At 34.3% G+C, this 13,319-nt stretch overlaps 2 protein-coding genes across 2 annotated transcripts; both read left to right on the forward strand.

Moving 5' to 3' along the window:
* The first annotated feature begins 2,047 nt into the window (after positions 1 to 2,047).
* On the forward strand, positions 2,048 to 3,311 carry LOC148202030 (uncharacterized). Its single transcript, XM_088109507.1, has 3 exons — positions 2,048 to 2,299; positions 2,441 to 2,845; positions 3,243 to 3,311. The coding sequence occupies exons 1-3, from the start codon at positions 2,048 to 2,050 to the stop codon at positions 3,309 to 3,311; spliced, it is 726 nt and encodes a 241-aa protein (XP_087965633.1).
* Positions 3,312 to 9,848: 6,537 nt separating this feature from the next.
* Positions 9,849 to 11,249, forward strand: LOC148202031 (uncharacterized). Its single transcript, XM_088108495.1, has 4 exons — positions 9,849 to 10,138; positions 10,229 to 10,445; positions 10,531 to 10,692; positions 10,774 to 11,249. The coding sequence occupies exons 1-4, from the start codon at positions 9,965 to 9,967 to the stop codon at positions 11,247 to 11,249; spliced, it is 1,029 nt and encodes a 342-aa protein (XP_087964621.1). The 5' UTR covers positions 9,849 to 9,964.
* The last annotated feature ends 2,070 nt before the right edge of the window (positions 11,250 to 13,319 follow it).

Genomic DNA, 13,319 nt, shown 5'->3' on the forward strand with positions numbered 1-13,319 from the left:
TTTCTAAAATCTTGAAAGCATATAAAAGAATGAATATTACTGGTTGTGATTAGGGAAAGAAAAAACAATTTGTGTCCGTGAATATCTAGGAATACAATCCATGATGGATAGTTACTATTGTGGATAAAATCCATGACGGATAGTTACTATATACAGATATTTATTACATGCAGGTAACGAATAGCGAGTATTTTAATACCTGTTTCTAAATGGGTTGGGTGTCAGTATTATACTATCCGACTCGCAGATATCTATTATTTGCAAAAAATAATAATAATAATTTAATTTATTTTTTTTAAAATTCAATTTTCTTTTTATTACTCTTAAAATGAAGGGAAAGCTTTTCAATAAAAAAATTACCTAATCCTAATTAAAAATCCCAATTTCCCAATTGTTGGTTTCTTTAAAAAACTTTATTCGGAGTTTTTTTTCCTAATCTCTTCTCTTTTATATTTCTCGCGAGCAAACCCAAAAGCTTCAAGCTTCTTCTCTATCCCTGTTCTCACACAGACAACTCAGTTTGGGGAAAAACATATATGTCTCTTGATATGAAAGCTTATAAAGAGTAATTCGAGTGTTTGGAAGCAATGGTTGAATCAATGAGTAAGCCCTCTGGATCCTGTACTCTATCCATGAAAGCTAAGATTTATCTCAATACTGTTGGTCATGTGTCTCAAGGTATTTGAATTCTTGATTCAGGAGCAACTGATCATATGCCACCTTTTCATGTGTCCTTCAACTCATATGGTAAAACAAATTGAGAACAACTTATTACAGTTGCGAATGGTCAGGGTATACCTATATGCGACTTTGTGAGTATAATTTTGGAATCATCTATTGTATTAAAGGATGTTTTACATGTTCCACAATTAGCTAATAGTTTTATCTTTAAGAGAAAAGTCACACATGATTTAAATTGTTCAATAACATTTTTTTCAACTTATTGTCTTTTTAAAGACCTTGCTACGGGAGAGACGATTTTACCTATAAAAGGCTTGGGAATCCTTCATTCAATCTTATCAAATCCTTATTTTTTCATTTGTTTAACAAGAAGTCTGTTGAGTCTTTTATTTGTAAGTTGTCAAAACACCATCGTGCATCTTATCCTATTAGTAATAAAAAGAGTACTTCTCCATTTGATTTAATTCATTATGATGTTTGAGGACCTATCGTAGAATATATTTTTGGAGCCAAATGATTTGCTACCTTTATTAACGATTGTACTAGTGTTATGTGGACATACCTTATGAAACACAAATTAGAAGTTTTCCAAATCTTTGTTAATTTTTTCCGTATAGTCCAAAATCAATTTGGAAAAAATATTAAAAGAATTAGGTCTCCTGGTGGTAGTGAATATTCGAATAATGAATTTCTCAATTATTTGTCTCATAATGGTATTGTTCATGAACTAACATGTGTAAACACTCTTAAACAAAAACAGGGTTACAAAAACAAAAAGAATTGTAATCTTCTTGAAGTAACTAAAGTTCTTCTTTTTCAGATGTTTGTTCCAAAAAATTACTGGGGAGAAGCTGTGTTAACTGTCACATGTCTCACTTGTTGGCATGAGTCATTATAATCTCATAAAATTAGGAACATTTATTGTAATTGCTTTCAAATCACGTATATCAAGGGATAAACTTATGTTTAGTTAGGAGCATCGTGAATAGGCTAGAAAAGCTCCTAAAATTCCTCTTCCCTATATCTATTTATACTCTGTAAACGACTCAATAAAAGATTAAGGTGAATAAAATACCTTCATTTTTAATACATGGTATCAAGAGCATAATCTTGGGATGCAAACAACTCTAAATAGATGGGTGATTCATCCGAAATGGGAGATTCTTCAGCGAATGGCGATTCCACGGTGCAGCCATCAAATGCTTCTGCTGCCGAGTCCATTTGTGAAAATCTTACGGCCAAAATGACGGAGGCTTTCTCGAAAGCGCAACCCACATCACAATCGTCAATCTCTGATTCTTCAATAGTACCGATCAACATCAAGTTGGATGGTTCCAACTATGCCCTACGGTCCTAGGTGGCTGAGATGTACATCTCAAGCAAAGCCAAACTGGGATATATTGATGGATCTTTTCCTCCGTCATCGAAAACTAATTCCGCATTCCGTAAATGGCAAACTGAGAACGCGATAGTGAAAGGATGGTTGATCAACTTACTGCATCTTTCACTGGTGGGGAATTTTATCCGCTTTCCAATCGCTAAAGAGGTATGGGACGCCATTGGTACGACATACTTTGATGGATATGATACGTTACAGGTTTATGACCTTCGACGGAAGGTAACCCGGATGCGGCAGAAGGGGGGATTGATTGAAACATATTCTAATGATCTACAAGGGTTGTGGCGTGAGATAGACTTTTGACGTCTTAATCCCATGGAATGCGGGAAAGATATACAAAAATACAATGATTTGCTATAGGAGGAAAGAATTTATATCTTTCTCGATGGATTGGACGACCGACTTGATAAGATTCGAAGTGACATACTCCAACTGAAGCCATTTCACACGATCGAGCAGACTTATCCATATGTTCTAAGAGAGGACACTCGTCAGACCGTGATGACATCTGGGGTAGAGAATATAAAAAGTGGTGCGGTTATGGCCACTAAAGGCTCAAAAATTGGTCAACAACCAACACTAGTGGCTGGGAAACACAACTCCGTCTTGAAGTCAAAAGGCCCATTCGATGGAGGAAAGTGCACACATTGTGGAAACACTAGACATACTCGTGAAACTTGTTTCAAGTTACATGGGTATCCAAAATGGTGGCATGAGTTGCAAGCTAAGAAGAAAAAAGAAACCACTTCACTAGAGGAGGCACTGGTAAAGTTGCGATAGTCACTGCCGAGTCTTGATTGTCGCTTGTTCCTATGACCAGCTCCTCCGTCTCAATGGAACCAGGTAACTGCGGTCAAGTTTTTTGTAGTTCTAAGTCTCAACATGCAAATGCATGAATTATTAACTCTGGGCAACATACCATATGACTTTTGATCCCACAAACTTCTCTCATTCAACCCCACCACGTAGGACTTGCATTGCAAATGCAAATGGAGTTACATATCGGGTCACAAGTGCTGGAACTGTGACATTATCACCCTCACTCTCCTTATCTCACACTCTTCTTGTTCCTACACTATCTAATAAATTAATGTTTGTAAGTAGAATAACTGAAGAACTCAATTGTGTTCTATTGATGTACTCTACTTTTTTCCTTCTTCAGAATGTTCTCGGCAAGAAGCTTATTGGACGTGGTATTAAGAGGGAGGGAGGGGGGGCTATACTACCTTGATGATTTTAACAAAGGAGAAGCATATCATGTGCACCACCGGGTCAGTGGCAAAGAACGGTAAATATGGTTTGGGCATCGTTAGTTGGGACATCCATCATTCGATTATTTGAGAAACTTATTTCCAGATTGATTTTTAAATTTGAAAAATGCTGAGTTTACATGTAATACTTGTATTCTGGCTAAAAGCCATAGAACCTCCTATCATATGAGTTTGAATAAAATCAGTGTTCCTTTTGCTCTAATACACTCTGATGTGTGGGGACCTTCCCCTAGGACTATTGTATCTGGTCACCGTTGGTTTGTAATATTTGTCGATGATTGCACACAAATGACATGGGTTTATTTGATGAAGACTAAAGATGAAGTGTTTAAAATTTTACAGAATTTTCATGTCATGATCCTACCACCGATAGAACCTATATCACTGTGGATGTGACTTTCCTAGAATCTGAACCTTTCTTTTCTCCTATAGTACACAATTATGCTCTCTAGGGGGAGTCCATGAATAAAGAGCGAAATTGGTACTTGGCAGCTCCATCATCAGTTTTTGAAAAAAAACAAATTGGAGAGCATGAATAAGAAATTGAAGGAGTAATCGAGGATGAACCTACAGAAATGGAACAGAGTGAAGAAGATCCTTCTACTAATGAAGGAATTACTAGTGAAGAAATTAGTGAAAAAATTGCTAGTGAAGAAGTTCCCGTCAATGAAGCGTATATCAATAAAGGAAGTGAAGAGCCCCCTCGCTCCGAAGCACTCGACCCTTTCATTGAGAACAATCCTGAGGTAAGTTCTTCTATTATCTCTTAATCTACTAATACTCCTGTAAGATATGTATTATCTATCGAACGTCTTCTTCTTTCCGATCGGGGCAGGTTGAGTTCTTGTGCTGTCAAGGGTACTGCTAGGACAATTTCAATAGTTGTGCTTGGAGAAACCCAAGTAAGGGGAGCTAGATACTTTTCTATGGGTTGTATGAACAATACATGTGCTGAGATCTGTAATATTCTGTTGTTTGATGAACAAATTTGTGTTTAGAGTGACCTTGTTTTGTATGAATCTGTATGAGTAATTATGGAACTTAAAATTTCTGTTGTAGAATGCTACAGCTGACCGTTCGGTCTTATGCTGCTCTTAGTCTTATATCGTTCGGTTTGGTGCTGCTCTCGGTCAGTACCATTCGGTTTTAGTTACCCTATATCTGGGTAGCATTCGGCCTCATAGCGTTCGGCCAAAGGTCTCAGTACTCGGTCAAAGCTCCTACCGTTCGGCCAAGCTCTTAGAGCTCAGCCGAAGATCAAACCGTTCGGCCAAAGCTCTTAGTGTTCGGCCAAAGATCAAACCGGTTGGCCAAAGCTCTACATGCTCGGCCAAAACCCCTAGCGTTCGGTCTTGAACACGTTCGGTCAGGGTTTATTTGGTGGCGTTCGATCAGGGTTGATTTAGTAGCGTTCGGTTAGGTGTTGATTTGGTAGCGTTCGGTCAGGGTTTATTTGGTAGCGTTCGGTCAGGGTTGATTTAATAGCGTTCGGTTAGGTGTTGTTTTGGTACCGTTCGATTAGGTGTTGATTTGGTAGCGTTCGGTCAGGGTTTATTTGGTAGCGTTCGGTCAGGGTTGATTTAATAGCGTTCGGTTAGGTGTTGATTTGGTAGCGTTTGGTCAGGGTTTATTTGGTAGCGTTCGGTCAGGTGGTGATTTGGTATCGTTTGATTATGGTTGATTTGGTACCATTCGGTCAGGGTTGATTTGGTACCGTTCGGGCAGGTGTTGATTTGGTACCGTTCGGTCAGGTGTAATTTGGTAGCGTTCGGTCAGGGTTGATTTAGTAGCGTTCGGTTAGGTGTTGATTTGGTACCATTCGGTTAGGTGTTGATTTGGTACCGTTCGGTCAGGGTTTATTTGGTAGCGTTCGGCCAAAGCTCTCGATGCGAGGCCAAAGTCATACCGTTCAACCAAAGCCTTAAGCGCTCGACCAAAGCTCATAGTGTTTGGTTCCAGCCTCTTTTGCTCTTGTTTTGGGTTGAATTAAGTGTGTGGGATGATTGCAACGCATAATATGATGTGATAATGTGATTATATTACAATTATGTGAGTATGTGAAACATGTTTGGTGGTTAAAAATATGTGCTTGTACTAGTATGGTTGATGGACGTAATTCCATGGATTTCAAAGGGAGGTTACATGGTGGTGCCCTATAGTGTTGGACGTAATTCCATGATCTTTCAGGAGAAAATTCATGGTGGTGCCCTAGTAATGTTTAGAATGAATTGCATGGTAGCTCAGTCTTGGGGGTTTTCCTGACGCTCCAATGGTCTTTCATTCTCAAGTAGAGAGGATTGATTCATGTGGTGAGGAGTAGCAGGAGGTCCTAGTCTTGGGTGCTTCCAGTATGACCCAAGGTGAATGATGACGGACTAACCTCGTGAGTGTGGTAGGGTAAAACCCATTGGCAATGGCTTTGCAAAGTAGTAGAGGCCACCACGAGTGCATAACCCGCCATAGCTCGGCAATCATTCTAGTCCGGATGAGTCAAGTTTAAGTGCAACAAGTCATGTGTGTGTAGTGTACTGTATTTGTCTTTATTTGCATGTTGTCTGTGACTGTTATAACATGATTTTATATCTAGCTCACCCTTGCTTGCTTGGTTGTTGTTGCTTGTGTATGTTTCCTTTTGCGATGATCATCCACTTGGGTAGGAGCAGAGAGCGAGGAGGACACTTTGGAAGCAACTCTTGATGGGGACGACAGTGTTACAGCTTAGATTTGCTAGCTTTTAATTCCATGAACTCATATTATTTTGAAGGACTTTAATGCATCTAAAGTTTTAAATTCTTTGTAATTTCCGGGGAGAAACTCTAATACTCTAGTTTTCAATTCCACACTATTCTAAGGATGACTGAAATCCTAATTACTCTTGACTGCTTTCCTATATTATGCATGATGATGACTTTATTATATATTGGGACGTCACAATATATGTACTCAAATTAACATGACTTACTCGTGGTGATAAAAAAAAATATTTTTAAAAAAATGCCTAAGTTTTGTAATATTAACTTTGAATTACACCATTTTTTTTGTAAAAAGATCTAATATTCATCCCAACTAAAAATGATATTAATTCAATATTTTTATTATTTATTATATTGTTTTGCATTATCTTCTTTCTTTTTAGCAGAATTATTGTATAATTTGACTACTTTGAATATGTGAATTGAATTTAAATATAAAATGAGATATTTTAAAGTCTTAATTATTAAGAAATAGATTTTAAATATAATTTAGTTCTACAAAACCTTAAAATAAGATTTATACTTACTTATATATTATAAATTGATTTATAATTTGACAATAGTTTTGGGAAATATTTGTGTACACAGTAATGAAGAAATGGAAAGGAGAAAGAACTTGTGAGATTGAGAAAGAATGCAACAAGACAATGACCAATTAACAGCAGGTGTTTTGAGTGTGTTCAACCAATACTAACCAAAAACGGCTTTGGTTTTATATAGAACCTTACATTTACTGCTTTATATTATTCATCAAAATGGTCCCACAAAATATATAACTTTTGGGTGAACTAGGATTTCCCTCCCTATTTCTTTCTTCAATGATAAGATGGAAATTGGAGAAGAGTGAAACTAAGGCGGATAGTTAGGTTCAATAGAAATAGATTCAGACTTGTTAATTTTTATTTTATTTTGTTCTTTTTTTATAAAATTTTCAATTTTCAAATAAATGGATGCTGTGTTTTGTAATGATTTTTTTCTTTGTTTTTTTTCTATCCTTTTATGAGTTTGATTTATTTAAGAATTTTCGTAAATTTTTTAAAAATGTTCATTTTCGAATTCTCCACCATTGGTCACTTCTAATTGTCATAATCTTACAATCTTTTTCATTTTCTACCTTATAAAGTTTAGAAAAGGTGTCAAAAGCACAATCCTTATAGGTTAAGAATTTTACCCATGTCCATCTAGTGAAGTCGTTGACTACTACTAGTCCATAACATTTATCACTTACAAATGTGGTTTTTGTAAGACCAAATACTTCTATATGAGACAACTCAAAAGGTCTTTTAGTATAAATAACATTTTTACATTTAAAAGATTCTTTGACATGTTTGTCTTTCACGTAAGTATCACAAAAGACTGTGTTGAATGACACTTTAGGCAACCCTCTTACAATGTCATGGTATTGCAACTTTGAGATTAATCTCATGTTTGCATGTCCATATTTATGATCCCATATCATTGCCTCATCTTTTATAGACACTAGACATGAAACACTTTGAGCATGCAACTCATTTAGGTCTATCTTGTATAAGTTTCCTTGCATATCAACAGAAAATACTAGTAGACCTTTGTTGTCTATGACTCTACATTGGCCTTTTTCGGAAACAACATTATATTCACTGTCACATAATTGACTTATGTTAAACAAATTATGTTAATGAATACATTATCAATAAAGGGGGAAATGTGTGTACATATCTTTCCAATGCCAATTATTTTGCCTTTTTGGTTTCCTTCGTAGATTACTATTCCTCCCTTCTTACTCCTTAGACTTTGGAACATACACCTTTCTCCCGGTCATGTGTCATGAGCACCCACTGTTCAATTACTAGGACCAGGGTTTCTGTTTTACTGTTAAGCATATTTGCAAGAAAGATTATTTCGTATTTGGGTACCCATCTAGCATTTTATCCTTTCTTATTGGATTTGGACATCTTCTTATTTTCAGAAGTTGATGTATAACTAGTATTTTTATCATTGGGATTAACAAAATAAACGACGTACCAAAAACACATTAGAAGGGGGAGGGGTTGAATAGTGTTAATGGAAAATTTTTCACAACCCTTCTGATATAGCATGCTATCGAGCTCTTGAAATTTTCCTTTAAATGATTAGAAGCTTGACTTAATAGAAAAAATCTCAAATATTCCCTAACACTTTACCACATCGTCATATTGTCATTATTACTGCTATCACCGCCGCTTTCATCATTCTTGCTGCAGAGGAAGAAGACGAGAATGAATGTTCTAGACATAGAAAAGAAAAAAATGCAGAAAAAAAAATCATCTTGAAAAAGCTCTTTCCCAAATATATTTTAAAAATGACTTTCACAATATATTAGAAGTATTTAAAAAACCTCATTCCGAAAGATATTATATATTATTTTAAACTTTTTTGTTCAAAAATCTATTCTATAATACATGTATCTGAAAAATTCTATTCTGAAAAATTTATTTCGAAAATATGTTCCTATAATTTCATTAGGAAATATAATTCTGGAAATTCCGTAAGGTTTCTAGAACGTAATTCTGGAAGACAATTTTTCAAACAGCAAAATGGTTATTTTGAAAATTTTATGGAAGTGGAAAGAAATCGTGGTGTACAGTAAGTAAGACCCCGTTAGGTTTTATGCTAATAGGAGTGTTTGGTCTCGAACAATCAAACACTTATATATGTTGTTACTGGTTTTTTGTGTTTATTAAATTGAATAAACGAAGAAGAAATTATTTCTCAAGTCTTAATTTTCTTTGTCCCTTGTGACTTTTTTTTATCTGTATTTTACAATTATAGCTCTTGAATTTGAAGAGTTTTAAATATTTCATTTCCCATGATGGCAGGAAAAACATTAAGTTCTTGTAATAACTAAAATGAAAATCCTCCTTGTGCAGTGGGTCTTCCACCACATGATCCAGTGTTAAATGTGTTTATGTAGCTAGCAACGACGAAAAACAAATTGGTAAAGAAGATTGCATTATAAAGTTCCTTAGTAGGTTGAATGATGAGTTTGATGTAATTAGAACTCAAATTTTGGCCCTTGTTCACTTGAATGAATTTGGGAGGATTTGAAGGTAAATCTTTTGTTATATATTTGAGTGGATTTTGGAGGTAAGTGAGAATGAATTTGGAAGTAAAATTTTTTGATCTGTCACATCAATCAAATTCTACACTAATTCTCACAAACTTTACTTCCAAAATCCACTGAAATAAACAATAAAAAAATTAACTTTAAATCCTCTCAAATCCATTTAATTACTGAAACCCTTTCCTTAGTACTACAACATGAATTGAGGATTGAAAGTTTAATAATAAATGTAACTATGCACAAATATGGACAATTTCATAGAATTTTCTAATGCGTTATAAACATTTTACTATTTGTAATTTTATAACCAAAAGATATAAGAAAAAAGAACAATTCGAGAATTTATTTTCAATACACAACTTTTTAATTAGATTAGGTAGTAACAATCTCAAATATACTTTATTTTGGATGAAAAATGAATAATTTTTAAAAAAATATTTATAAATTTAGAAAATAAAAGATTGTTAATTTACTGATATATTAACATAGATTTGATTAAATATAAGTTATTTATAATTGAGAGTGAATAATTGAATCTAATTAATAGATTTTTCTTGGAATTTCAAAAGAGTGATTAGAGTTTAGAATAACTATTTTTAAGTAAATAGAAGTGAAGAAAAGAATTGAATAAAAGGATAAGGGGAAATTAAAAGTGAAAAAAACATAAAATATTTTAAAAAAATTATTCAAAAGGTGGGAAACTGGTGTGTTTAAATACAAACTGTCCTCACACAGTGCCATCACGATTTCTCTTTGCTTGCATTCTAAGAAATAAAAAATGATGATGCAAGAAAGCCTGGGAGTGGAAGAATCGTTCGGAAAGGTTAACATTTCGCCGAGTCAAGTTGCATTCATAGTAGACCAGTATCTCTGCGCCAACAACTTATCGCATACGCGTGCCACCTTCCGCATGGAAGCATCCTCCCTCTTCGCCGGTTCCTCATTCAATCAGGTTTTCTTTTTCTCCTTTTAACAATGCACAACTCTTTTTCTCTTTCTCTCTTAACCAAATTCATTTAATTTTTCCTTTTTTGTTTTCTAGATATACAAGCCTTCGTTAAATTTAAAGCATATACTCGATGATTATATATTTTTGAAGAGAAAAAACTTAATCTTGAATCAAGAAAGGGTTGCGATCATGCAAGAAAAGTACAGAGTTGAGAAATTGGTGCAGGAAGTGCAAAATGTCGTCTATGCTTATCGTTCCTTTCAGAGGCTAATCCCAATAGATATTCCTGTTACGAATAAAACCCCTTCAGGTACATGAATTTAAACATTGGTGTTTTTTTTCATTCCTGAAATTACAGTCCTCGAAGTGTTATAGTTTTGATTTTATTTTTTTAGGTGTGTGTACTGGTACCACCTCCTTTGTTCAGAACACAAACACATACAACAAAATACACGGGCAGCAGTCTAACAAGAGAAAGAATAGTGAAGCAATACATGCGCCCACAATTGCAAAAAAACCTCGTGGTAGACCACCTGGGAAGAAAAATCAAGTTAAAGGTATAATGGTTTCTGTCTATGTTAAGCATACAATATCTTTTCAATTTAATTTTAACTCTTTTATTTCATGTTCTCTCTCAGGTCTAAACGTGCTCCCACCATTAGGGACTCAATCATTAATTGTGAATTCCACAGCTACAGGTTCACAAGTTCCCACCACCTCATCAATCATAGAGACACAACCTGGAACAGCAACCAATAAATCTGTTACAACATGTAATAAGGATGTTGTTACTCATTCTGAGGCTGTTGTGGTCTGTCCTGAAGAAGAAATAAGTAATCAACCCAGCCTTCACCCTTCTCCTATAAGTTCAGATTCTGACACAGAAGATAAGAGGGAATTAGACTGCAATGCCTCTCATGTATTTTTGGAAAATTCAATACCAAATGAGTTTTCCATCCCAGAAACAGAGAAGGAGCATTCACAGTTGGATCTATCACACGTTAAGTTTTCAGATTTAGATATGGAGTACTGGTCAAACTTCTCTTTCAAAGACATAGGCATCTTTGCTGAAGATTATTTTGATGGTCCAGCTTTAACTCAGGTTGATGCATGAAGGTTTTTTGTTTAGATTGATGTGATTCTATGCAATAACATCTGACACAAAAGGGGACATGCAGTTCTGGTTTATTAGCTTTTGGTTATTAGATAAAGCCAAAATGATTTATCTTTCAGTGATTTTAGCTTACTTCTTTCTTGTAGGAATATATTGTATTCATCTGGAAAACATGTAAAGAAAATTTCTCCTAATGAATAAAGTTTTCAAATTCTTTTTAACAGTGATGGATCTGTCCTTGGCTTTGATTGCTCTGATGAATTTTTTTTATTAAGCCTCAGTTAGTTATACATTTTAACTTACGAATTTGAACTAGCATAAAAGAGAAACATTTTTCGAATAAAATGTTGGAAGAGATCTTAAAAAAAGAAAAGAAAACTATTGTTTAATATGTGTTGTAACTTGTAACCTTTGGTTTACTAGTTTGATAGAAGGTGATTTTTGTCACTGATCACTATTATAACTATTATTGCAAAATTTAATTTGGATTAAATTGAATTTTTCAACAAGGGTTAGTTTCAACTTGACTTTTGGGAAATTTGGCTATAAAGATTTTCACCAAGATATAAAAGGTGATAGAAAGATTTTGGGTTTTTGTTTGCGTTGTCTTTCTCGATTGGGAGGAAATTGAGATATAAGATAGAAGACCAGTTGAAAAGAATCCATCATCTTAATATTTATTTTTATTTTTATTTTCTAAAATCTCTAAAGCATATAAAAGAATGAATATTACTGGTTGTGATTAGGGAAAGAAAAAACAATTTGCGTCCGCGAATATCTAGGAATACAATCCGTGATGGATAGTTACTATTGTGGATAAAATCCATGACGGATAGTTACTATATATAGATATTTATTACATGCAGGTAACGAATAGCGAGTATTTTAATACCTGTTTCTAAATGGGTTGGGTGTATTATACTATCCGACTCGCAGATATCTATTATTTGCAAAAAATAATAATAATAATTTAATTTATTTTTTTTAAAATTCAATTTTCTTTTTATTACTCTTAAAATGAAAGGAAAGCTTTTCAATAAAAAAATTACCTAATCCTAATTAAAAATCCCAATTTCCCAATTGTTGGTTTCTTTAAAAAACTTTATTCGGAGTTTTTTTTCCTAATCTCTTCTCTTTTATATTTCTCGCGAGCAAACCCAAAAGCTTCAAGCTTCTTCTCTATCCCTGTTCTCACACAGACATCTCAGTTTGGGGAAAAACATATATGTCTCTTGATATGAAAGCTTATAAAGAGTAATTCGAGTGTTTGGAAGCAATGGTTGAATCAATGAGTAAGCCCTCTGGATCCTGTACTCTATCCATGAAAGCTAAGATTTATCTCAATACTGTTGGTCATGTGTCTCAAGGTATTTGAATTCTTGATTCAGGAGCAACTGATCATATGCCACCTTTTCATGTGTCCTTCAACTCATATGGTAAAACAAATTGAGAACAACTTATTACAGTTGCGAATGGTCAGGGTATACCTATATGCGACTTTGTGAGTATAATTTTGGAATCATCTATTGTATTAAAGGATGTTTTACATGTTCCACAATTAGCTAATAGTTTTATCTTTAAGAGAAAAGTCACACATGATTTAAATTGTTCAATAACATTTTTTTCAACTTATTGTCTTTTTCAAGACCTTGCTACGGGAGAGACGATTTTACCTATAAAAGGCTTGGGAATCCTTCATTCAATCTTATCAAATCCTTATTTTTTCATTTGTTTAACAAGAAGTCTGTTGAGTCTTTTATTTGTAAGTTGTCAAAACACCATCGTGCATCTTATCCTATTAGTAATAAAAAGAGTACTTCTCCATTTGATTTAATTCATTATGATGTTTGAGGACCTATCGTAGAATATATTTTTGGAGCCAAATGATTTGCCTATATAGCCAACTGGTCTGAGTTCGCAAAGATGAATTATAACTACCGCAGATAATCGATTATTGTTAGTGATAATCGATTATTCGAGTCCGTTACAGGGTTTTCAAAGAGTGATAATCGATTATCCTGAGGAATAATCGATTATTCCAGAGACTTTGGCAGTTCTCATCAGAACTAG

The sequence above is a fragment of the Vigna umbellata genome, chromosome 3, assembly GCF_029865625.1.
Source record: "Vigna umbellata cultivar VRB3 chromosome 3, Vumbellata_1.0, whole genome shotgun sequence".
NCBI lineage: Eukaryota > Viridiplantae > Streptophyta > Magnoliopsida > Fabales > Fabaceae > Vigna > Vigna umbellata.

What these genes read in the sequence shown, in the direction of transcription:
- LOC148202030 (XM_088109507.1), top strand. Translation starts at nt 2,048, where the DNA reads ATGTACATCTCAAGCAAAGCCAAACTGGGATATATTGATGGATCTTTT. An exon ending in TTTATGACCTTCGACGGAAG is followed by an intron (nt 2,300 to 2,440) that starts GTAACCCGGATG and finishes GATTTGCTATAG; the next exon opens with GAGGAAAGAATTTATATCTT. An exon ending in CTTCACTAGAGGAGGCACTG is followed by an intron (nt 2,846 to 3,242) that starts GTAAAGTTGCGA and finishes TTCCTTCTTCAG; the next exon opens with AATGTTCTCGGCAAGAAGCT.
- LOC148202031 (XM_088108495.1), top strand. Translation starts at nt 9,965, where the DNA reads ATGATGATGCAAGAAAGCCTGGGAGTGGAAGAATCGTTCGGAAAGGTT. An exon ending in CCGGTTCCTCATTCAATCAG is followed by an intron (nt 10,139 to 10,228) that starts GTTTTCTTTTTC and finishes TTTGTTTTCTAG; the next exon opens with ATATACAAGCCTTCGTTAAA. An exon ending in TACGAATAAAACCCCTTCAG is followed by an intron (nt 10,446 to 10,530) that starts GTACATGAATTT and finishes TTATTTTTTTAG; the next exon opens with GTGTGTGTACTGGTACCACC.